At 40.5% G+C, this 25,379-nt stretch overlaps 1 protein-coding gene across 3 annotated transcripts in view; it reads right to left on the bottom strand.

The window, feature by feature from the left end:
- Positions 1 to 25,379, bottom strand: part of SLC12A1 (solute carrier family 12 member 1) — a 93,713-nt gene that overhangs the window by 41,186 nt on the left and 27,148 nt on the right. For all 3 annotated transcript variants that reach the window (XM_025884017.2, XM_073876959.1, XM_025884018.2), the window contains exons 10-18: positions 21,968 to 22,052; positions 19,317 to 19,468; positions 18,013 to 18,120; positions 17,582 to 17,705; positions 15,549 to 15,650; positions 13,278 to 13,433; positions 10,090 to 10,189; positions 9,206 to 9,317; positions 424 to 564 (exon numbers count right to left, since the gene is read on the bottom strand). In XM_025884017.2, the coding sequence (XP_025739802.1) occupies positions 424 to 564; positions 9,206 to 9,317; positions 10,090 to 10,189; positions 13,278 to 13,433; positions 15,549 to 15,650; positions 17,582 to 17,705; positions 18,013 to 18,120; positions 19,317 to 19,468; positions 21,968 to 22,052 (1,080 nt within the window). The remainder of the gene's footprint in view (positions 1 to 423; positions 565 to 9,205; positions 9,318 to 10,089; positions 10,190 to 13,277; positions 13,434 to 15,548; positions 15,651 to 17,581; positions 17,706 to 18,012; positions 18,121 to 19,316; positions 19,469 to 21,967; positions 22,053 to 25,379) is intronic.

Below are 25,379 nucleotides of genomic sequence, written 5' to 3'. Positions count from 1 at the left end.
TCTAGCAGCTTGCCCTCACGCCATTTGCAGAAGGAAAAAGGAGCAGAATGCCTGACTTGAGCATTGATATATGCAGTATGAGATGCAAAAATAGTTTGAAGTTTTAATAGGATCCTGAATGTCGTCAACCATCAGAACAGATTTGCATTTCAATAAGTGTGGGGACAGAATGTATGCTGGTGGCCAAAGGCAACCTCATTTTCCATTTCCAGCCTATCATCCGTAGTTCATTGTAATAGACCCTCTCTGCTTTTGTTTTAGCTTTGCCTCTCCTCAGGAATTCGAAATGAGTTCCTTAACCATCCGCATTGGTCTCTGAGGCTGTGGCTGCCTAACTGGAGCCGTTCACTAGAGGAGCTTCATCAACAGGGGGGTGCTAATTGTCTTTTGCCTCCATACTTACCCTTTCGGCGCCAGCCTTACCTGAAGGAGACTTCGGACACCATCTCTGAAACAATCTGCCGCCACTGCAGCATAAAAAGCCTTGATTTTGTTCTTTATAAGCCAGGCCTGCTTTTTTGCCATGCCACTGTTCATCTCTTTAACACACAGCTTGCGAGGTCCCTGGATGACACGATGAAATATTGGTTAGAAGCCCTGCTTTTACCCATCGCGCTGCTCTTGTTTTCTAAAGGACAAAAATAGCCAACAATGCCCCCAACGAGTTAAGAAATGAGAAAGGGGAAAACACCTCACTAGACAGGGTTCACGCAGATGCAACCTCTTGGAGTGAGCCTATGTTGCTCCCGTCATTCCCTTGCGGCCCAGAATGTCCAGGTGCATTAACACCTGCTCCATTAACTGCTTCATGCCAAAGGAAGAAAGAGCCAAGGGCATCATGGCACAGGAAGAAAATACTGAAAATGTGACTGAAGAAATTCAGGATGAATACACAACCAGCCTTTGACTCAACAGCAAGAGGCATTTTTAGGAATACTACAGAAATCTCAGCTAGAGCCCAATTTGAAGAAATGGACCGAGCTCTTGGGAGCCAGAACATGGTGGGTTGTAAGTCCTGCCATGAACTACCATATCTTGACAATTCTATTAGGCCCATTCATTGCTTTTTGTGTGTGGTGTGTGGTAAAAACACCCTTGCATCACTTTTCCCTGTGTAATGTTGACTTACTCCCGTCCAAATAAATTAAGATTTCCCTCTCACTCGAACATAGGCAGTAACCTCTTTGACATCGCCCACAGCAACTTCTTTCAAGATACATCTCCAAAAGCTAGTGAAACAAAAGCAAAAATGAACTTTTGGCACTTCATCAAGATAAAAAGCTTCTGCACAGCAAAGGAAACAGTCAACAAAACAAAGAGGCAACCCACAGAATGGGAGAGGATATTTGCAAATGACACTACAGATAAAGGGCTGGTATCCAAGATCTATAAAGAACTTCTCAAACTCAACACCCAAAAAACAAATAATCAAGTCAAAAAGTGGGCAGAAGATATGAAAAGACACTTCTCTGAAGAAGACATACAAATGGCTAACAGACACATGAAAAAAGTTCATCATCATTAGCCATCAGGGAAATTCAAATCAAAACCACATTGAGATACCACCTTACACCAGATAGAATGGCGAAAACAGACAGGGAAAGAATCAACAAATGTTGGAGAGCTTGTGGAGAAAGGGGAACCCTCTTACACTGTTGGTGGGAATGCAAGTTGGTACAGCCACTTTGGAAAACAGTGTGGAGGTGCCTCAAATAATTAAAAATAGAGCTACCCTATGACCCAGCAATTGCACTCCTGGCTATTTACCCCAAAGACACAGATGTAGTGAAAAGCAGGGCCATATGCACCCCAATGTTCGTAGCAGCAATGTCCGCAATAGCCAAACTGTGGAAAGAGCTGAGATGCCCTTCAATAGACGAATGGATAAAGAAGATGTGGTCCATATATACAATGGAATATGACTTGGCCATCAGAAAGGATGAACACCCAACTTTTACATCAACGTGGATGGGACTGGAGGAGATGATGCTCAGTGAAATAAGCCAAGCAGAGAAAGTCCGTTATCATATGGTTTCACTTATTTGTGGTACATAAGGAATAGCATGGAGGACATTAGGAGAAGGAAGGGAACAATGAAGGGGAGACATCGGAGGGAGAGATGAACCATGAGAAACTGTGGACTCTGAGAAACAAACAGGGTTTTAGGGGGGATGGGCTAGCCCGGTGATGGGTATTAAGGAGGGCACGTACTGCATGGAGCACTGCGTGTTATACGAAAACAATGGATCGTGGATCACCACATCAAAAATTAATGATGTATTGTATGGTGACTAACATAACATAATAAAATAAAAAAAAAAAAGATTTCCCTCTCACTCAATGAATTTGGTGGGAACAGAGGTTCACACACCTACGGCATAGGAAGAACAGGAGAGCTTAAGAGAGAAGGAGGCAGGTGTTACGGTGGTAGATGAAATGGCTTATAATTTTAAGACTTGAGTTCTGGAAACTCATTTTAACTACTTTTGATTCTTTTCCTTCTTCCCTAAAGGTCCAGGCTAGATCTTTTCTTTGCAAGTTTCAAATCAAACCCAAAAAGTGTTTCTCATGATCTGTAATATGGCTGATAAGGTACAAATCTACTATTTTCCTAGGAAAATTCTTTCAACTCATGGAGAGATTAGGTATGTTGTTGAATTGTCTTAGATTTGTCACCTGGGATCTTGATGAAATGCAGTTTGTAGGTCTGGAGTGAGGCTTAAGATTCTGCATTTCTAACAAACCCCCAGGTGGCATGGATGCTGCTGGTCCTCAGGCCATGCTTACAGTCACAGTCTTAGAGGGTCTTAGATGGGAGAGAAAGGGCTTGAGATGTATGAGAAAGATGCCAGGCTTTGTGGGCTGCAGACCTGGTTTCAAATCTAAGCTTGGCCATTTCGGAAGTGACTGATTATTTCTGAGCTTGGATAGATTTTTCTGAAAACAGGGATAAATTCTCTATCCTGCAAGGTTTTATAAATAATATTTTATCCAGAGAAGTTCAATGGTAACCCTGAGACAGAAGAATAACCAACAGCTAGAAAAGGTATTGGGCCATCAGTATATTGAGTTGTACCACAATGACTATGAACCCCTGGGGAAAGTGGCATTTATTTAAATAAATACAGTCTAATGTATGTCTATTATTGCTACAAAAATCCAGATTAAGCATTAATTGTGACCGAAAGATTTACTTTAATGCCCAAATTTGCCATATTGAGAAGTCATAAAAATATTTCAGGCAGAAACTCTCTTTGCTAAAAGCGATTATATTTTTGTAGCGCACTTATTAATGTGAGGCAAGGCTGCAATACAAATGTAGTGGGGAAAAACAAACTAACAAAGAGGGAAGACATACTGGAATATAATTATTCAACATTCAAATAATATCATAGTCACCAAAACGGATTTTATCACTCAACTGAAATATTATAGAGATTAGCTCAGTAAGGATCCAAAATATGAATGCATAAATTAATTCACGATTTAAACAAAGAAGCTCTAAAAATCTTGTATATATTGTAACTTTGACATTGATTGAGAAAAGGGTAAAGAAACTCTAATTATTTAGTCTGGAGAAGTAGTTGATGTGATGCTACTTCAAATAAATGAAATGTTATGAAAAGAATTTGCAAAAGAGTTCCAATATCATTACGATCAAATAGAGAAATTTGGGCCAAAAGCGATGTTTTTCATCGCTTTCCATTGCTTTCCAGTTTTCATTTTTCAAGACACTGAGAGTCTTACTGCTTTGTCTTTGCTTTCATTGTCACTCTGGTTGGAACGGTGGGAAAGAGAATTTTTCCTTTCTGATTTGGTCTGTATTTCATCTCACCCTGTGCCTAGTGCCCATACATAGGTCACTTCATTTTTCCTGTGCTGGGCCATGTCACTATCTTATGCACATCGTGACAGAGACTCGATGGCTAAAGAAGAGTAGATGCATCTATAAAAATGTATCACCTTGGTGGTTGTGAACATTGAGATTGAGAAGAGGTTGAAGATAAAAGAAAAAAATGAGAATTTCAGTTTCCCCTGGTTTGTCTGTGCTTGAACAGTACAGGAGTTGGTTGCGTTCCCTGAGTTTTCTGAAGAGCATCTTTGAATTCAAATAGAGCTTTAGGTTTTATTAAGATATTTTATAAATATAGATATTTTATAATATTTTATAAATTTTAAGAAAAAAGAGAAAGGGACACAGTAAGGGTGAAATTTTGTTAAAAGGGGATCTACATGAGGAAGCTGGTCAAAAACTATCTGTCATCTCCTTTACCGTGAGAGGGAAGAACAGGACAATCAAGGTTTAAAGGGTGTGAAAGAGTAGGAAACATTAGTCAAAATAGATCTACATCTTGGTACACGTAGGTGAAATGAGTAGCAGAACAGCAATAAACCTCAGATAAAATTGCCTTTGGAGAGGGAGAGAGCCATGAGCAAAGTGGTTATAACAGGGACTTGAGCGATGTTGGTGTATTCCATTTTAAAAGTGAGTAGGGACATCTGTGTCAAAAATGCTAACAGTCATTAATTACAGTAAGTAGAATATGGGTGTCATTTAATTTTATATAGTTTAATCATACGAAATTGCCAGTGTTCCACAGTTTTGACCCACAAAAATGTAAATTTCATGATTCGACCTAATATTCTTCTTAATGTTTCAAAATAAAAAAATAGAAGCAATCTAAAAAAAAAACTTTATTTTTCAGCCACCAGGAAAACAAAATGTACTTAATAAAAGATGCCACTGCACACTTGAAAGCCTTTTGCAATTTTAAGACAAACAACATTTAGAAAAGAGGTAAGTGTTGCATTTGGGGGACAATAAAGGCTTTATCTGATTTGCATTCTAAATCCCAGATCAATTGGATCAAGTTTCCATCTTTAAGGTATATTTATCTTTGATTTGTTTTAATGAAAAATACCCTGCCTTTAAACTAAAACTGAGAAGTATAGGGGTGCCTGGGTAGCTCAGTTGTTAAGCGTTAAACGTCTGCCTTCCGCTCGGGTCATGATCCCGGGGTCCTGGGATCGAGCCCCGCATCGGGCTCCCTGCTTGGCGGGAAGCCTGCTTCTCCCTCTCCCCCTCCCCCTGCTTGTGTTCCCTCTCTCGCCGTGTCTCTCTCTGTCAAATAAATAAAAACAAAAACAAAAACAAAACAAAACAAAAAACAAAAACCTGAGAAGTATAGGAGTGAGGTTCTGTTGATGCCCGCAGGATGCCTTCCCACATGAGGAAGAGAAATGTGACCTGGCACCTTACAATTTTTAGAACCAAACATAGTGTACCCAGAGAAAAAAGGCATCATGAGCCCAAACTAAGTTATTGCAATGATGGGTTTTATTGTCTTTCTAACTCCTATAAATAAGCGAGGAAACTGACTGACAAAGAAACACTGTGTTTTTAGGTCATGGTACACAGGGTAGAATCGGTGGAGTTTGCAAGCCCTGACTTAATACTTGCCTGTTGCTGAACCCCCACACTAAACTATGCTTGACAATATGAGATGATACTAGAAATGTGGAGTTCTACTCCCTCTGATCTTTCTGCAATGATAGGAATGAAGCACAGAAGAAGAAGAAAATTACTTTTGTTCAATATAAAGCCTCTTGGGATATAAGTATGTTGATGATTTTCATGTGGTAATTCAAAGGAGAAGAGTAGACAATATTGTAAGTTACCTACTGGATTCCTTAAAAAAAGATGCCCGTATCTGAATGATGAAGGATACTTCTGAAATATCCAAGCTGGATAGGAAAGAAGCAAGAAGGAGGAAGAGGTGCTGATGGGCGAGTTTAAGAGTTAGTTGGAGAGCTGGAAGGACACAGTGGGGGCTTGGGGTCCAGCAAAAAGAATAACTCTTTCCATTTCAATTTCAGCAGCTCTGAGGGCCATGATGTCTAATCTTTTAAAAATGCCTTTTAAAAATGCCTTTGCTAAAAAAAGAAGATAGTAGGAAGGGAAAAATGAAGGGGGGGAAATCGGAGGGGGAGACAAACCATGAGAGACGATGGACTCTGAAAAACAAACTGAGGGTTCTAGAGGGGAGGGGCTTGGGGGGACGGGTTAGCCTGGTGATGGGCATTAAAGAGGGCACGTTCTGCGTGGAGCACTGGGTGTTATACGCAAACAATGAATCATGGAACACTACATCAAAAACTATGATGTAATGAATGGTTACTAACATAACATAATAAAATAAAATTAAAAAGCCTTTGCTGTAGAAAATGGCAGCTGTAGCCACCTGCTTTCCATCTACCCACTAGCAATGAAATTCTAGTGAGCTCTGGGTCTTGCTCCTTCCTTGTAGTGTAACCACATTTCAAGTTAGCACTGAAATAACTGAAGGCCATGAGAGGGACGGAGCACAGAGCCTGCCGTCCTATGATTAGTCAGAGGGAATATGTAGCTCACTGTTCTATCGTGATCATTTTGGATACTTAAAAAAGTGCAAAATCCGTGCCTGGATCTGGTTTCCCTAAGAAATCATGTTTCTGGTTTTTGTTGAAAGGGATATATTTTTGGAGTGAAAATGGCAACTATGGTATACCAAAAATAATGGTGATGAAAATAGCAGTTCCAACAGTAACAAGTACAATTAGTTGAGCATTTACTATTTGACAGGTGCTGCGCCGAGCCCTGGAAAACTCACCTGATAGAATTCTCACAACAGCTCTACAACATAGCTGCTATTATTATGAGGATTCCCATTTTATAAAGAAAGAGAGAAAATTGAGGCCCAGAAAGATTAAATTTTGCACCTAAGGGACTCTAACAGGCGGCAAACAGTGATTCAGCCAATAGGTGGCAAATAGTGATTCAGAATTGACCTTGTGTCTCAGAAGCCAACTACCCAGAGTTAAGAACTGCATTGTTACCTCTCAAGATCATCACTCCTATTTAACCTTCCAATAAGGTTGGCCCAAATACCAACAACTGTGCTTTTGGAAAAAGTTTTCTAAGGGTATGCGGCTGACTCCCCCCACGCCCCCTTCCATCTGTTTCTTTGCAGAGATGATTGATGACTGAGCCTAGAGGTGAAAAATGCTGATGGCATCTGCAGCCCCAGGGGCTCACAGACAGTAACTAACTGGAAAGTCATTAACTGATGTAGTAACTATTTTCTGTCCTCAAGAGAAGCTCAGAACCTGGGAGCATGACTCACGGGCCTTACTCAGAGAGACCAGCACAGTGATATATAACATGGTCCAATATACACGTCGAACAACAGGGCCATCGTAGGCACAGACAAAGGAGCCTACTTCATATGATATCGCACAATCCCGCCCTTTTATTAGCCTGAAAGCAGCAAAGGGTTAATTAAAAGCAATAGCTCCTGTCTCTATGAAAAGACCTTTTCTCCCTTGCCAATATATGACTCTTCACACTCTCAGTTCATTTCTCCTGTCCTAAAGATATTTTATTGCCTGCTAAACTAAGTTTTCTCTAAATTGCTGGAGAAGAAAAACACCCCAAACTGCTTATCCCATCAAAACCAGCCCTGTATTATATTGGCCAAAATGAAATTCAGTAATCCAGGGCACCGAGGTTGGTAATATGAGAGATTTTTAAAAATCCTCTGGAGTCACAGTGGGTCATTACTTATCCTGTCAATCTTACGTAGTCAGTAGGGTTCCTTCCACTCCCTTCCAGATAATTGTGTTGAGTTATATTGTCTCAGTTACTAGCATATAAGCATCGAGAGGAAGGAGAATATGACCAATTGCTTCATATAGCATTTAGAGTATTGCCAAGTATAAAAAGATGCTTAGGGCGCCTGGGTGGCTCAGTTGGTTGAGCGACTGCCTTCGGCTCGGGTCATGATCCTGGAGTGCCGGGATCGAGTCCCGTATCGGGCTCCCCGCTCAGCAGGGAGTCTGCCTCTCCCTCTGACCCTCTTCCCTCTCGTGCTCTCTGTCTCTCATTCTCTCTCTCTCTCAAATAAATAAATAAAATCTTTAAAAAAATAAAAAAATAAAAATAAAAAGATGCTTAAGTCCTGGTCAGGATGATGTGTGGTAAATTTATCCCCACATCATGGCACAGCCCACTGGCTCCAGAATTACATGGCTTCCTGTCAGCCCTACTCCCTGGCAGGTGTTGGAAGTTTTGGTAGTGGCACCCAATTCTATTGGCACTCCCAGGGACACAAGTCTGCTAAGATTTTCTTCTCATGAGGTAACACAGAGCACAGTTGGGTGGCCTGGACTGACACCCCAGTTCTGTCACTTTCTTGTCACGTGACCCTGTGCAAGAATTTCATTTTCTTAAATCTTACTTTTCCATCCAGTAAGATGAAAACAGAGATTCTTTTTCCTCTCTGCCTCACTAGGCTGTAATATAGGTCAAACAAGAAAAATTGTAGGAAAATGCTTTGAGGAACAGGTATGTACTAAAAATAATTCATTGAAGTAGCTAAGGATTTTGAGTGGCATGTGCGTGTGTATGAGAGAGACAGACAGAGACACAGAGAGAGAGATAGAGTGAGATTGTTACAGGAACACAGCAGAGATAGACTGGTTTGGAGGACCTAGGCTTACTTTTTTCTTATAATTTTAATGCTTTCTCCTCACTTTAGAGATTGGCGATTGGTCAATAACTATGGTTAAATTTTTAGCATCTACTTTGAATGCCTCCTGGGAAAACCACCAGTAAGTTATTGTTAGTCTACCACATACTTCCCGAACAAAAGGAACTCATTCATCTCTGAATGTTTATCCAAGGCATGGGAAACTTGGTTTAATTCCTTAGATATCTGTAGTGTCATCAATTTTATCCAAATATTTAATCTAAATTCTATGTGCTGTCATTTCAGGATATTATGTCTGGTTTTCTCCTCATCAGTTAATCTATATAATAGCACTCTCTGGCTCATTCCATCCTTTTATATTTCTGTGGACAGTTACCACCTCAAATGTCTTCATTTTATTTCTGAGCCTATTCCCTTTTCCTTGTCTCAAAGGCCATCATTTGGAAATATTTATCACTTTTAGTTGGTCTCCTATGAAATCTGAAACACTTTTTCGCGACTCGTCTAAATTCAGGATCACGGCCCTTGCCAGTCCTTGCTCTATGAATCAAGGAAAAGGGCTCTTGTCCAAACTGCCTTGCCATTTTCCTATCCCTGCCTGTACCCGCCTGGCTTGCCTAAAATAACACAAGGTGAGCAGGGAGGGAAGCACCTTCCTGGGATGAAGTGTCTCTTACCACAAAGACTTCACAGCAGATGCAAAGGCCACTGTTCTTGGTAAAGGCATGAGTAATGTCCAAGAGAGCGGGTCTTGTCATAGGTCCCCCTGTTAAGACAATGCACTGGGGCCTGGAAATGGAGAAAAGAATATATAAGAACTGGCCATTGCCAGAAGCCTATGAGCCAGGACAGCCCCAGGGGAAATGGCAGGAATGGAGGGTTGGGCAAACTGGGACAAGCTCTCCCCTGAATATTTTTTGGGTTTCTCATCAGAATTCTTGAATCATCCTACTGGTTCATCTTGCCATCTTTGTATTCTTAGTTCATTAGTGATGGCAAAAATGTGAAGTGAGGAAAAGGCAGTCTTGGGTTCCCCCTGTCTTTTTCTCTCCAGGCACTACCCTGTCCTAAATCCCCAAACCACCTGTCACTCTCCAGCTGGTATCTTCATGCTGCTTTCCTTCATCCTCCTTGCAAAGCTTGTTTTTGGGGGTTCCATTCAAAATAAGATATAACTAATGAAGAGTTTAAAATGTTGCTTTTCCTAAGAGATTCAGTAAGCCACAGCACCTTAAGCTGAATGGAGACAGCACCAAGGATTAAGGTGTTTGGGGGGCATCTCTCTGGAATCACAGCCTGAGATCACCGCTCTATCTCTGTGCTTGGAAGGTGACACCCAGCATTATGACGGTTTATAGCTGGGAGTGGGCATAGCTCAGAGTGGAAGAGAAGAACACTCATTCACAGAGATGTTGTTGGGAAAATGAGGCAGGTTTGTAGGACTCACTAGTCTTAGAATGTACCCATAAAGCATATCACTACTTGAGTGCATCTGTCTCCCCTAAAGGAAAGCCACTTCTAATGTGGAGTGACACCAGGATGCCTGAGAAGCCAACTTTACCTGAAATTTTTCACGTGGTCTTCCACGGTAGTTAATTCCAGGGCGTTGTCTAATGCACTGACGTAGGAAAGAGCCTGTGTGGAGGAGCCCCAGTTCACATCTGTGGACAACAGAAGAATTTGGCATCAAAAGCTTTGACCTTCCCTCTGTATACTGTGAATAATTTTTATAAACCATTGCCTTCTATGATTTTCCTTGGCTAAGTCATCGGTGAGGAGTGCCCAAATTAGAGAAAATACAATGTAGTATTTCCTAGAAAGAGCACTGTGTCCTTCTACGAACACTTTATGAATTCTTAGAAGTGGATGGCTCTTTCCAGGTAAGGATCAGACTTTAAAGCTGCAGCCCCAGAAATTTTGCTTGGTGGGAGAGGCTATGTGATAACCACATTGTGAGTGGATAGACTTGGAAAAATGGTCAGCCTCTAAATAAATTCAAAGGGTCTTCACAAATTCTTGAATTGAAAAGAGTCATTTCTGTAGACATGGATCATGTGCAGCCATCTTTATATTTTGAATAGTAAAACTGAATAGCTCAGGAATTCTTACTTTTTTGGGTATCCATGAAGAGGGTAGGGTTCAGCAAACATTTTAATTTGATCTTTTAGGACCTAATCTTCGTAATGAAGGAATTAAGTACTACCATCTCCTACCCCTCTTTTTTCCCTACCCTTTTTTGAAAAAAATATAAATAAATTAAATATTAGATGGAACCTCCCATCAGGAAGTCTCTGGTGGGAATGAACAGATTTACTCCAGATGGCAGATAGAGTAATCTCCCTAGTCTTGCTTACAAGAGTCAGGGAAATGGTGGGGAATAATTACCTGGAGATAAAAAGGATTAATATTGCCTAAGGGTTGACTTGGTAATTAGCACCAGGTATTTAGCATACCTTAGATTATCTTATTGTAATAAAAATCCTACTAGTCAATTGGATATCTGCAAATAAAAAAAATGAACCTTTTACCATTCCTCACACCATATATAAAAATTAACTCAAATTGGATAATGGACATAAATTTAAAATCTAAAGCTTTAAACTTTTAGAAGAAATTTGTGACCTTGGGTTAGGGAAAGATAGATTAGAAGCAAAAAACCAAATCATAAAAGCAAAAAAATGATAAATTAGACTTTATAGAAATTAAGAATATCTGCTCTTCAAAACAAACTGTAAGGAAAATGAAAAGGCAAGTAATAGTCCTGTAGAAAATATTTGCAAAACACATACAGCTAAAGGATTTGCATCTAGAATACATAAAGAACCCTCACAACTGCTATAAGAAAACAAACAACTCAAAAAAATGGGCACAAGATTTAAACAGACATTTGACTGAAGAGGATATATGGATGGCAAATAAGGTGTTCATCGTTAGTCATTAGGAAAATGCAAGGCAAGGCAAAATGATAGTACTATACATCTATTAGAACTTTCTTTTTCTTAATCAACGGACTATACTAAGTGCTGACAAGGATGTGGAGCAATGAGGACTTTTGTTCATTGCTGGTGGGAATAAAAGATGACACTGCTTCTGTGGAAAACAGTTTGGCAGTTTCTTATGAAGATACATACTCTTATTTTATAGTCAGAAATTCCACTCTTAGATATCCCACTCCTAGAGAAATGAAAACAGAGGTCCACATTATAGTCCTCTGTCTGCATGTTTATAACGGCTTCATATATAATCATCCCAAGCTGGAAACAACCCAGATGTCCATTAGCTGGCAAATACATTTTTTAATAATTTGAGATATATTCATACAATGAAATACTACTCAACATAAACGAACAAACCACTTACACATACAACAACATGGATGAATCTAAAAACATCATATTAGGTGAAAGGAAGCACACACAACGGCTACATACTACACGATTCCACGTAATATTCTGAAAAGGCAAAGGTATAGTGACAGAAATCAGAACAGTGGTTACTAGGGGCTAAGTTGAGGTGAAGAGATCAACTACATGGGAGTGTAAAGGGACCTTTTAATGATGATGGGAATGTCCTCTGTCTTGATTGTGATGGTGGTTACAAGACTGTTGAAGTTTGTCAAAACCTATAGACTGTACATCTAAAAGGTGAATTTTACCATACATAAATTATGCCTGATGCATAAAGGAATGAAGAAAAACAGGGAAAAAATCCCTCCAAGTTAGTTACTTTCTCCTTTCTTCTCTCCTTTCCTGTGGAGTACAGGTAAGGGACATGTGAGGGTGGCTTGGGCCTGTCAGACTCCCGAGACTGGGCTTCCCTGTACCACAGCTTCAGTCCCTCCTTCTCGTTGATTCTAAAGTTAACATCCGAAGTTCAGATATAATTGAGTGATCTATGGCAGCCTCTTGTTGTTCACATATTCCTTAGCATGACATTTATGTTTCTTACTTATCTGGCCCCAACCTACTCTTCCAGGCTTACCTCATGCCCCTTCTCCTTAGCACACAAAAACTCCATCCATGTTACAGGCCTTGAAGCTTCCTACATATGCCACGTCTTTGCATGCCTTCTAACTTCACTCATGCTTCTCCTTCGGCCCAGAATAACCTTCCCGGGCTCTATCTGATTAAACAACCCCTAGTCTCTTGTCTTTTTTTTAAGTAGCTTATTTGTTCATTCAACAAATATTTATTAAGTACCTACTGAGTGTTGGCTCTGGGAATACAAGCCATGAACCAGAAGAGTCTTCCTGGACAACTCTAGTCAGAGCTAATCACTCTCTCTCCTCTTCTCAGTAATTTTCTCATGCCATTGCATGGTACTTACTATATTGCATTATGGTTAGTTGCTTGTGTGTGAGTCAGTGAACTCCTTAAGGACAGGGATTATATCTTATTTATCAGGATTTTTAGAAGGTGATATAATGGAAAGTGTATGGGGTTTGGTATCATACATTCTACTTAAAATGTCAACTCCATCACATCCTGTTACCTCGGCAAGCAGTCAACTCTTTGAACTCCAGTTTCTTCATCTGTAAAATGGGTCTAATAATACCTAATGTATAGCATTATTGTGAGGATTCAATGAAGGCATGGTAAATAACAGGTGCTCAACATGGTTAACTATTATTATGCTGTATTGTATTATTAATATCCACCATTCACATGGCACACCTAAGTACATAGGGGCTGCTCAATAAACATTTGTTGAATGAATGGTTGCTTTCAAAAACCCCTCCTCTCATCTTACCGGGCTTCTTATAAGTCACGTAGATGTAGAGGAAGAACTCAATGACATAGGTGATAACAGCTGCCCACCAGTTGATGACAAACATAACTGCACAGCACAAAATAGCTCCAAAAAGAGATACCCACATGTTGTAAATTCCATATGCAGGTCTCCATCCTGAAAGAAAAAAATATCTCGGTGCATAAGAAAAACTTTCACACTATTGCTCTATACCACCGCATATGATTAGCATGCAGGCAGTAGTTTTTCCTAGAATAAAAATCAGAACTTTTGGATCAAGCTCCCAATTCTGTTATTAGTTTTCTGTGATCTCGGGTCCCTGGCTTAGGAAGGTACATCAAATAAGAATGCTGTGAAATACAGAAAACGTGTCACTTATGGCCTTTTCCTATGTCCTGCACGCCCCAATTGTCTTCCCCGGCTATGACACCTTAAGCTTCTGCTAGCTATACCATCAGGAGCTGAAAGGAGGCAGGAGAGATGAAAAGAGTGGGGTCTAGTGGGAAGGAGGGGGAGACACTGCTTGGTGGCCCAAGAAAAGAGGCAGTTAAGACAATGGGCTTATTGTTCCCATGGAGAAGGCAGAGCATCATCAAAAGTCAAGCCACTAACTGCCTGCAAGCTCTGTCTTTACCTTAAGAGGACAGTACTTGCCCTCTCAGAAATAATAATCTATGGAAAAAGAGGGAGACGTTTTTCGCCAAAGGCTTTTTAAACCCAATGCATTAATAAGATTTTGCATTTTACAGTGAAAATATTTCTCACGGTTCATATATGCATGGGAGTGTCCCCTGTTCTATTAGTTTCCTGCCATGCAGAAGCTGGGAGACAGCAGCGTCTAGCTGGGGAAGCTATGATTTGAAGGGCATTTGGACGATGGGTGAGGTACATTTTAAATTTGGAGTTGCCAAAATACAACAGAGCTTTCCAAGTCTTTAAGGGGAATTTCTGAAATGGCCACAAGATGGAAATAGCACTTTGAGGACATCCCTGAAAATGCCCTTATTTTTCTGAGTCTGACTGTGTGTGTGTCATTTCGTAGCTTTGTGTATCCACCTGTCTCTATTCGGTCTTCTATTTTTCCCCCCTCTCTCTTTTTCTCTCTTCCCGTTTCTCTTCTTCCTTCCCACTCTTTCCCTTACCTACTCTATTATTTCACCTTTTTTTTTAAAGATTTTATTTATTTATTTGATTGAGAGATAGAGAGCACAAGTAGGCAGAGCAGCAGGCAGAGGGAGAGGGAGAAGCCGACTCCCCAGTAAGCAGGGAGTCCGGCCTCGGGCTCGATCCCAGGACCCTGAGATCATGACCTGAGCCGAAGGCAGATCCTCAACCGACTGAGCCACTCAGGCGCCCTTCACCTTGTTTTTTCAAAGATGAACATAACATGGCATGGAGGCACACATTTCTATGACTTGTGTTCACTGACTAGAACTTTCTGTTCTTTGCTTAAAAGAAGACAACACGACAGAAATAAAAATTCCTCAGTTATCTTCTGGAGCCTTGTGGCCTTGGGTGGACGAAAGCTCCCCTTCCATCCGTATTGTGTCTCACGGACAGCAGGTTTCCCGAAAGAGGCTTGAGACCACACAGACCACACAGAAATGTGTTCATATCCCTGATAAAGGCCCTTGTGGTGAAGAACTTTCTGAAGGTCAATAGTGACGAGTATCTATTCTGGTGGAAAGGCAGAAGGAATTCTAATAGCTGATGAAAGCGAGCCAGAGGTGAGAGGTGGCGAGATAGGGAAGGTTATTTGGTGTGAAATTCTGCACCTCTTTCACCCACAGTCTGCGGAGGGCAGGGATGCCACCGGCTTCAGCACGAATCTGCATTGACTGCACTCAGCAGGTAATTATGGGAACTACTCATCCTTCTCTTCTGCACCATGGGCAGGAAACAAATTGATAGTAAGGAAGTTTCAAATATATACATTTATTCCACTTCTGTGGTCACTTTCACCCTGGAAATAAATAGTGGTGTTTTTCTACTGCTGAAATAAATGTGGTTTCTCTTGCAATGAATAATTTATTGCCACAGGAGAAAATTGACTTTACGGTTGGTCAAAAAGGCCATTGCTCAAATGACTCTTTTTCTATTTCAGAAGTCACCCCCCCTCCAACTCACCAAAATAAAGTGGATTATGCTGCCCACTAGGATATAAGGAAACATATAAACACAGATTGAGCACTTTTCACTGACTTACTTCATCTTATTGAGACAAACTAACTGTCTGCTTAGGCTTCTTTTAGTTTTGAAGAGTCAACTTACCCGGAGATTTGGCATACGAGGCATGGAAGCAGGAGAAATTAATAAGGGCGTATGAGGCCAGGAAGAAGTTGGAGATGATGGGGGCAATGGTGTTCAGTTCCGCTGTAAAAGAAGCACAAGTGAGCATGTCCGTGTGAGTGATGAGACCAGGGGCTGAACAGCTGTCAGAGCCTGGAAGCTTGGCTTCATTTGGAAATTGAAAACATAGCTAGCAGCTGTCAAAGTTTAAGAAGTTAGTGATTTTTCTTTGGGACTGCATTCATTTAAAAATATATTCTCAGCCAGGGTTTCCATAAAGCAAGGAGCAAGAAAACCTCCCAATGAGAGAAAATAGACGATAGACAAGACCTCTACCTAGCAAACATTCAAATGGGCGTGGGTGGAGGGTTTGGCGACTGGGCCGATGATAAACTCCCCTGTCGCTCTTGCAGAGGTACCACATCCTGCAATCTTTCTCTGCTGTGGATGTAAGCAAAAAGCTCTACAGGACAACAGATCAGTTAAATACCAGGGCACCCGAAATGCTTAATTGGAAATTTCCATGTCTAACTTGCTCTCCCTGACTCGCAGAACTCTTGCTAGTCCTTTGCCCTTTTCTTAACATTTCGAGAGCATTCTACCTTTCAAGGTTTGCCAAAAAGAATATTCACCCCAGTAGCTAAATATCTGGTATAATTTAATCCTAGCTGAATGGTTTGCTGTATAAGAAATAATTTAGTAACATTCTCATTTATCAACCTCAGTGATGCAAATGCAAGCAGCAGCTGGGTGTGATTCTAGATCATAGATGCCAGCAGGGAAGTAGGCAAAAATAGTTGCCATGAAGATCATGTACGTTGTTGTGAGTCATTTTTAAGGATGATATTTAATTTATACAATTTTTTTTAACACTTTGGCTATTTGATCACATAAATGCATTATAGGGGAATGATTTGAGGTCTTTTTTTTTTTTAAGATTTTATTTATTTATTTGAGAGAGAGAAAGGTCAGAGGGAGAAGCAGACTCCCCGCTGAGCAGGGAGCCCGATGTGGGACTCGATCCCGGGACTCCAGGATCATGACCTGAGCTGAAGGCAGTTGCTTAACCAACTGAGCCCCCCAGGCGCCCGAGGTCTTTAAGTTATGTAATGGAAACATTTCTGTACATAATCGCTTTTTGTTTAATTTTTAAAAAATCTAACAAACATAGTCATATCTTCCCCCTCTTCAACCTTGTAGAAATCTCATGAGGATTCAGGAATTACAGTCACTTCCTGAGTTTATGTGATGATGAGGAGTCTTTATTGTTTGGTGCCACTTCGCTGAGGAAGGCTCTGCCCTTCTAGACAGAGTTACCATGGCCTTGCGTTTTGCTTCTTTTCATCTGATATGCTCACCAGCAAAGGTGGCACCTTAGGGAGGAATGAGGAATGTGCAGGCTAAAGTTGATGAATGTGCCTCTCCAAGATTATGCAGCTGTTTCTATATTGCTTAGAGGGAGAGGCGAGGGAGCCGAGATGATAGTCTGGGCAAGGGGTTCTCAAACCTCAGTGTACAGATCTCTTGAGGAGCTTGTATACATGCAGATTCCTTATGCCCTTATCCTCTCTGGGGTTGGGTCTGAAAAATCAACACATTAACAAACCCCCAGGTGATTCTGATTCTGATATAGGTGGTCAATGGACCAACATTTTGTAAACGACACTTTAATTCTCCTGGTAGCTGCCAGGCCAGGAGATGTGGAGACAGGTGGCAGCTGGGGAAGACTCTAGAATTAGAGGATATCAGGCAGCTTGGAGGAAGGATTTGGGCTGCATTTGGTTGGATGGATTTCCAACATTCGGATTCAAAGAAGAGATTCAAGTCCAAAGTCTACCTCAAGTCCTCAAAGGCTGTCTGCACACAAGGATTCCTCATTTCCTTCTTAGACAGACTCCAATATGCCCAATTGGGATATTAAACAGAAAACAGGTAATTCCTCAAGCTGAAAGGAAAACCCTACCAGTAATCAGAAGAATTCTTTAGCTTTCAGTAAGCACAAGAAAATCACGAACCAATAAGAATGAACGCGATGGCTATAACGAAAGTGAGAAAGTATCCTCTCAGGGGTTCATTGTTCTTCCCATATCCCTTTGCAAAGAACTGCAGGGCTTTGTAGATGTTGTCCTTGCACAGAGCCTAATGGAAAAGCGGAGGAGAAATTCGTCATTTATATCCATGCACGGTCATTTTCCCTAGGTGATTCGAACAAGAAGATTTGGAGAAAGATGAAGTGATAGACAATACAGGCACAAGTTAACACAGCAGTTTATCATTCTTTATATTATTTGAATCGATCTTGACTATGTGGCAGACAGCATTTGAGCCAGATGCAAACATTAAACTGTTTTGGAAAATGATGGCTGGTGAGAACGAATATTTCAGCTTGATCCACGTTCAGCGGAAAGGGACGTAGGGAGAAGCACGTGCTCTTGGCTTATGTCACCTGGAACACTTTGGGTGCGCTGACAAGGGAGGCCAGGGCTGACGAGAGTGTTGCAGAAAAGATGCCAGCAGTGATGAGGGGGCCGAATCCTGACACCATGCTCATGACCTTGGGAAAAGATGTTCAAGTAAGGAGACTCGTCCCACAGACAAAACAAACAAACAAACAAAGCCAAAATCTTATGCAAATGCTTCCCCTTCTACTCTCCATGATTTGGAATCTCCTTTATAAGCCAATTGCTTCTAATCAGATTCCAACCCCCTTGCCCTGCTTCATTCTCAAGTTCTTCATATTTGTTTTTTCAGAATGGAAATGGCCGTTTTGTTGTCGTTGTTGATGAAAATAGGAAATGCTCACCACAATACCTCCAGAAGATACTGGAAAAAAATGAAGAAGGAAATGGTTTCAAGGATTTTGACAACATTTCCCCCCTTCTTTGGGAGCATATGTTTCTTTGACAATGGGAAATTCTGTGGAGCAGAAAGTGGTATTTTAATAAGGTTTGGGGAGGGCTCAGCTGTTTCCCAGTCTTTTGAAAAGCTTTTGCCTTTCTTGTTCTTCCTGCACGTAGAGGCTTTTCAAACCTTTGCTTTCTCTGTGCTCATCAAATATAATTTTAGATCTGAGACACGATGAGATTCTATCAATTTAAGTCATATTTTGGAATAATGACTTCGGCTGAGTTAATTTCTCTTTTTTGGTTGTTAAAATAGATGAATGAAGACTTCATGACAAATTTGCCTCTCCCTCCGCTCACCAATCATTCAGACAAACTGAGGTTTCAAGTTCCACAGTTTTCCCAACTTCTCTTGTTCCATCCGCCTTCTGCCACTCACAATGTCCCTCTTGGCCTTATTTTCCAGGCACCCCAGGATCATGTCAGGGACTTTCCCAAAACTGAGATCCATGCACAAAGTGCATTCCAAATACCAACTATCTAAGTCTCTCCTTCTCCCCACCATGAAATCTGGCACCATTGATTGGAAGATGCAATATGTCGGGTGGTAATCTTTCCCTGGTGATGCAATTCATACAACTGCCTGCTCTCTCCCCACCACAGTAAATGTAACCACAGGATTTGCCGCCACATAATGTCTATGGAGCTCCCTTCCCTCACGCACAAATTGTTCCTTGCTGAATTCAAATGGACCAATAATTAATCAGTTGCAAAGTCAGAAGTTACATTATACTACACATGACATTCTACAAATGAAACCTTTAAACCTGGCATCCTGACACCAGAGACATACAACTTACCTACAAAAATAGCAAAAAGAAAGAAACTTTTTTTTTTCTGTTCAAACCTGGAAATTGTTCATCAGCCCATACTGACATGGTTCATGTCGACATCTTGAGAAGTCGTAGCCCAACCCACAGGCTGCTGAACCATTGCAGTTCATCCCAGAAATGATGGTATCATTCATGCTTCCGGTGGCGTCTCGGACCACACAGGCCCCTGAGGAAACAACCGTGGCTCATCATTTCTTTATAAGCGTTCTGCTCCCATGGGATTTTCTTCTGAAAACATAGTTTACTTTGAGTCTGAGCAGGTCCACCGCCATCCTCTCTTGTCATCCTAGGGACATGGTACCTGAAGTTTCCCATCCTCAGAGGCTCCAGAACACCCCCTGTCTCTGACAGTCTGCTCTGCCACTTCTACTGCCTTGGGGGGTTTAGGTCCAAGCTCTCACCTACCTTTGTAAGACACCTGGGGGTTGGAACTCTCCAACCTTTACTTTCTGAAATGCACATGGCAGTGCTTTGCACATAATATTCAATTCATATTTCTGGCATGGTGCTACTGACTAGGTGTTTTTCAGGTAGAAGGATTTATTTCCTCATCTGCAAGAGAACTAAGGGATGGCATTATTGAATTCTAGTAATTAAGAGACCTGAGCCCTTGTTTTCAACTGATCGTAGTCCTTGCATAATTTTTTTAAAGAGTTATAATTCAACTTTATATAGAATTTTAAAGGTTTAAATAATAAAGAAAATGTTTGGGGATAAAATATTGAGATTTCCTTGGTAATATTAATGGTCAAATAATATTCGACCAAATATCAGTTTATTCCATTACTTTTGTCTATTTTGATATTTCTGTTATTTTCCATTATAAACATTCTATGATGAATATCTTTGTGCACAAATTTTTTCTTCTCTATTTCAAAATATTTCTCTAGGATAGATTCCTAGAAATGGAGTTATGAACTTTTTAAAGATCCTTGATATATATTTTTTAACAGACTTTCCTTATGAATTTTATAACTATAATCTCTGCTGCTATGTATTTGATAGGATTATTGAAATATATGATTATATGTGGAAAATATGTAGAAACTTTTCTGAAATACCTGAAGGATAAATATTTTACAAACTAAATTCCAACCAATAAAACTGTTCATTTTGCTTTTCAAACTCTAGACGGTATGAATTTTCATTCTTGCTAATAACTTTAAGAGAGGTCCCAGTGACAGGTACTAACGGGAACCCTCAATTTTATCCATAGAACTCATATCCTGTGAATCTGCAAAAGATTTAAAAACAATAGGATCTTCGAGTTGGAAGAGTAAAATAATCAGTACCGGAATCCTGTTTACATAGCCCTGAGGGGTGGCCTCCTAGCCTCTGCTTAAACAGTTGAAATTATGAATGTTGGTTACCAAGCAAAACCATCTGTTCCCGATTTTACCTTTTTGCATTGTTCATTTATGTTGAGCTGACTTTTTGGAAGCATATATTTTGGCTTCTGTGCAATACAACTCCCTAAATTTCCGTGAAGCCGAGCTATGAGCCATAACTTGCACTAATGACAGGCCAAGGACCCCAGGACTATCCTCCTCTCCAGGGAAAAGTATAGAAAAGGAATTTTCTTCCAGGCAAAAACTGGAAGAATCTCTCAAATCAGGTCTATAACTTTACTCGTTCCTTCATTTTTACATTGTGTGAGATAGGAAATCATTTGGGAAATTTAACTTAAGGTGGTTTCAATGTCATTTTAAAATGTGTCAATTTTCTAAAGTATTGGAATAAAATCTCTTTACATGTAACTCAACTTGGAAATGCCACAGCAATACACCTAACATTATCCAATTTCCTCAAATAAGAGACAGTGAGAGAAGTTAACGGTTTTGCTTTTTTCTCCAGAAGCCAAAGTAATATAAATGCACTTCCCCAATTTCCTTTAGCAGAGTACAGTTGGGATGTGCCCTTCGGTAAAATGGTCATTTGGGCTTCTGCAGTGGGGACCCATATTCCCGAGTGTGCACAGACAAGAGTTTTCTTCTCTGGATGTTCCACATTTCTTCCTCTCCTACTGTGGCATAAGCATGAGGTGACCCCCAGCCAGGAGGAGGTGTGGCTGCAGACAGCAGGTGGAATGAAAGTCAGCTTGGGAACAGCAGGTGCATCCACATATTTTCCACTTACTGAGCAATGTGGGGGCTGACCACCCACACTGCTGGCAGCTGGGTCTTGTTCTGATTTCCTGCCAACTTGTGATAGTGACATTTCCATATCAGGGACAGTAGTGCAAGGAGAAGATACAGCCATCAATTCTATGTCTTTCATACATTCCTAAGGCTTTTATTTTTGTTTTTGTCTTGTTTTATTTCTGGCTTCTTTTCTCTCGCTCTGTTTCTCACCTGCCTCCCATGGCAAGGGAGGTGGATGCTGGGAATGGTGGCTCCTTTGGCAGTGGGGTTATCACCTAGAGTAACTAAATGGGATTCTCTTTGTGTTCATGTGGAATAACAATCTGATTAACTCTACCCTAGCCCTGACCCAGAGACACCTGTAATACAGCTTAATTGCATTCAAACCCCTAAAGCACCCAGAAAGGGAATTAAAAATGTTGTTTTTAAAAAAAACCTTTCTACCCACTGAAAGCCCACTGGACATAAGAACAACCAGACTCCTTGTAATTCTGGCATTCGGACACCAGAGACATACAACTCACCTACACAAATAGCAACTCCTATGTAAGCGACAGTGGTGATGAAAATGGCCAGCATGGTTCCTCTGGGGATGGCATCTTGGGGATCCTTTGAAGAAACAATATGGTGGGATGAAGAGATAGGGTGGAATAAGAAATAGAAATGACTTGGAGTTATTACTGTATTTCAAATGTTTAGGCTACCCTTCCTGAGATAGGGTTGAAAGAAAAGATCAAGCAAATCGCAAAGTAGTGAGACTGAGTTCTTTTTGGACAAATACAAGGTGTTCAAGGTGAATAAAGAAGTCTCTAGAACTTTGCGCTGAATAGAAGAGATCTCTAACTGTCCAGGACGGAGTTTTTATAGAAAAGTAGACCAGTGAGCTCACTCACTAAGCGTCTCCCTCCCCTTTATCTCCTGTGAATTTTATGCAGATACATCAAACCTTAAAGTATTAGGGGAAAGACACAAACACACCCCGTGCATTGATGCACCTTGACAATATCTGTGTGTGGGTATTAGTTTTGTACCAAGCTTAGGCTTGCCTTAAAAATAAATAACTCTGAAGCAAAAAAGATGATCTACTAAGTTTTCCAATCCCTCAAATTTCCCATTTGGAATCTAGTTCAGGAATGACTGCTATGGGAGATATTTAATTTCCATAAGCAGGCATAAAGAAAGAGGCAAATTTAAGCTTATACCAGAAAATGGGCTTTTCTTTTTTGCTTATGCATGTATATAAATTCACTGGGCTGAGCTCACATCATATATAACATACCATTTTATATCCTGTTTTGGGGGCTAAATCATAGCATAATCAATTTCCAAGCACCATAACTTTTAAATTATTGAATTCAACTTAACAGGGATTATTAAATAGAGATTTCAATGTATTCTTGCTTATACAAGGCAGTGCCTGGCATATAGAAAGAGTCAATAAATATTGAATTGAGGGAAGCACAATCTCAGTAGATATTAGTCCCCCCACCAGAGGACCTGAGATGTATCAATACAAATAAGCAATAAATGTAGTCAAAGTTTGAGCTTTTTTGTTTTTGTTTTTAACTTAAATCTGCTGATCAAATCCATCGGAGAGGCCAACTCATGGTAAATTTCCAGTGTGACAGCTGGAAATAACTATGCAAGTGAATTTGCCCTTAATAGGAGTAAGTCAGCTCCATGGAGCCACTCTGTGGTCATTGATTCCCACTCCTTTAAGAATATTTGTACATAGGCCTAGTTCTGCTGCATATATACCTAGCCTCCTCCTTCCAAACTATTGTCTGCAAAAGTGATTTTGGCTAATGAGTGCAGTTGAACAGCACGTCAAAGGAAGAAGAAAGTAATTGTGGCTGAAATGGGCCCCACTCAATCTCCCAATTCATGGTATGTTTCAAGTTTTATTTTATAAACTATGTCTTGTGATCTGAGTGAAATGGGAAGATTAATTTAAGTGGGAAGAAAGGAAACATATATAAAGATAAGAGGTGTGAAGGTGGAGGGCAGTCACGTACCTCAAACATAAAAGCTTAGCTTTTATGAGGAACCATCTGCTACAAACTCTGAAATTACTTACTTAGAATTTACATGAGGGTCAGACTTGACCCAATATAAATCAGGATGTCAGTATCTTAATGTGTGATCATATATTCACCCTGTCTGCTCTGGCTCCTTTTCCCCTAAACAGGGACCAGGACTTTGACAAATTCTTAGTTTTTATTCTAAACATTAGTTTCCATCTCCCCAGCTGTAACCTAGAAATCTAACCTTCCTTCACCTTTCTTTATTAGACATTTTTTTTTCTTAAGACAGAATACACAAGCAATCTATTAGATTGCTGCTTTTTGAGTGTCAACCCCATCTAATCTTGCATCTCTGAAGCTGCATCTTAACTATCTTGGTTAGATTTGGGTACCTCCCACATCTTCTCCTAGGCACATATTTACAGATTATCAATTAGCGTTAACCAGTGGAAGGCTCAGGGTGGGAACTTTGTAGCATCGCCTTGTGCCAACTCTTGTTGTCACTGGCAGCCTGAAGTGCCATCTTGAGAAGGATTCTGAGGCTGTGAACAGAGGTAACGTCTTGCATATCCCTATAGTGTATAAATAAGACATGTTTACTAAGTTGAAATGAATCTCTAATGTGATTATTTCTAGTTTTACTCTCAGAGAAATCCTATCTTTAAGTACTGAAGTTTCCTTGTCACTTCCCAACATGTGGTCACCTCTCAGTTCCTAACACGTTTGACCACTCTGGCTTTTGATCATGTTAATTATTCCTTCTCAAACATTCTCCTCTCTTGACCTTCATGATCCCACTCTCTGTTGAGTTCCTTACCTCCTAGATGGCTCTTTGTCTTTCTTCTTCACGGACTCCTTTTCTACCACTAACATTTTGAATGTCACCTGGGCACTTTCTTGGTCCTTTGCTCTCCTCCCTCTTGCACAGACCTGGATGAACTCATCCATGCCATGGTTCCCCGTCCTGCCCTAGATCTTTCCCAGAGCTCCAGACTCATAAATCTAGTGACCCACTAGACATCTCTACTCTGATGTCCTTTTGCCACTGCAACCTAAATGGCCAAATCTGAGCTTCTTTATCCTCATCAGTTATAGCATGGAATCAATTCGGTATGTTGGTTGCATCCAGCATTAAAAGAATACAATAGAATTGAACTGATGGGGCAATATCAGCAGACATCATTTGTAATAAAGTTAAAAACTGCTCAGGGAAAATTTTGTATGTGTGCACTGGATTGTGATGTATAGTGTTTTCTGACTGCAGATCATAGTAGAAAACACACTTTCCGTTTCCTCTCCTAACCCTAACAAAAAGCGATCCCTTTGATCCATTTCCCCTGCCGTGGCCTTAATTCAGGCTCATGCCGTCTCTTGTCCAGACTGCTGTGATATCCTCTAATTGGTCTTTCTGCCTCTGGTCTCCCTACCTATCACCCCCCCACCCTCTAACCCATCGTTACAAGCTGCTAGTAGGCTTTTTCTAAAACAAACGTAAACATATTACTCCCTGATCTAACTTCCTTAGTGTCTCTGGCTAGTTTGGGGATAATATCCAAACTCCCTCTTCTGTAGTTTAAAGGATTTTTGCGTTCTACTTAATAGCATATATTAGTGTATATGCTGAAAGTTAAGCTTACTTGCAAAATCACCTAAATATTTTTAAGTAGAAAGAATGCAACTTTTTACAACACTATGACTGCATGTGCCCTGAAAATCATGACAGAACATTCTCTACATTTTCTTTATATAGAAACTCAAACTCAGAGATTTCTCAGTACCGACTGACAAAGAAATAAAGCTCCTTACTAGTATAGCATCCCTAATCAAGGTAGCATTCATCTTGGGAGAAAGGAACTTTAAGTCTTGCCATTTTAGATAGGGATATCTTCTGGTTCTTTGCTTACTCCCAGAA

Source organism: Callorhinus ursinus, unplaced genomic scaffold, assembly GCF_003265705.2.
Source record: "Callorhinus ursinus isolate GAN/ISIS: 27379988/994484 unplaced genomic scaffold, GSC_fseal_2.0 scaffold25, whole genome shotgun sequence".
Classification (NCBI taxonomy): Eukaryota; Metazoa; Chordata; class Mammalia; order Carnivora; family Otariidae; genus Callorhinus; species Callorhinus ursinus.
Note: the sequence above shows the minus strand (reverse complement) of the source record. Positions and strands in the feature narration are given on the sequence as shown.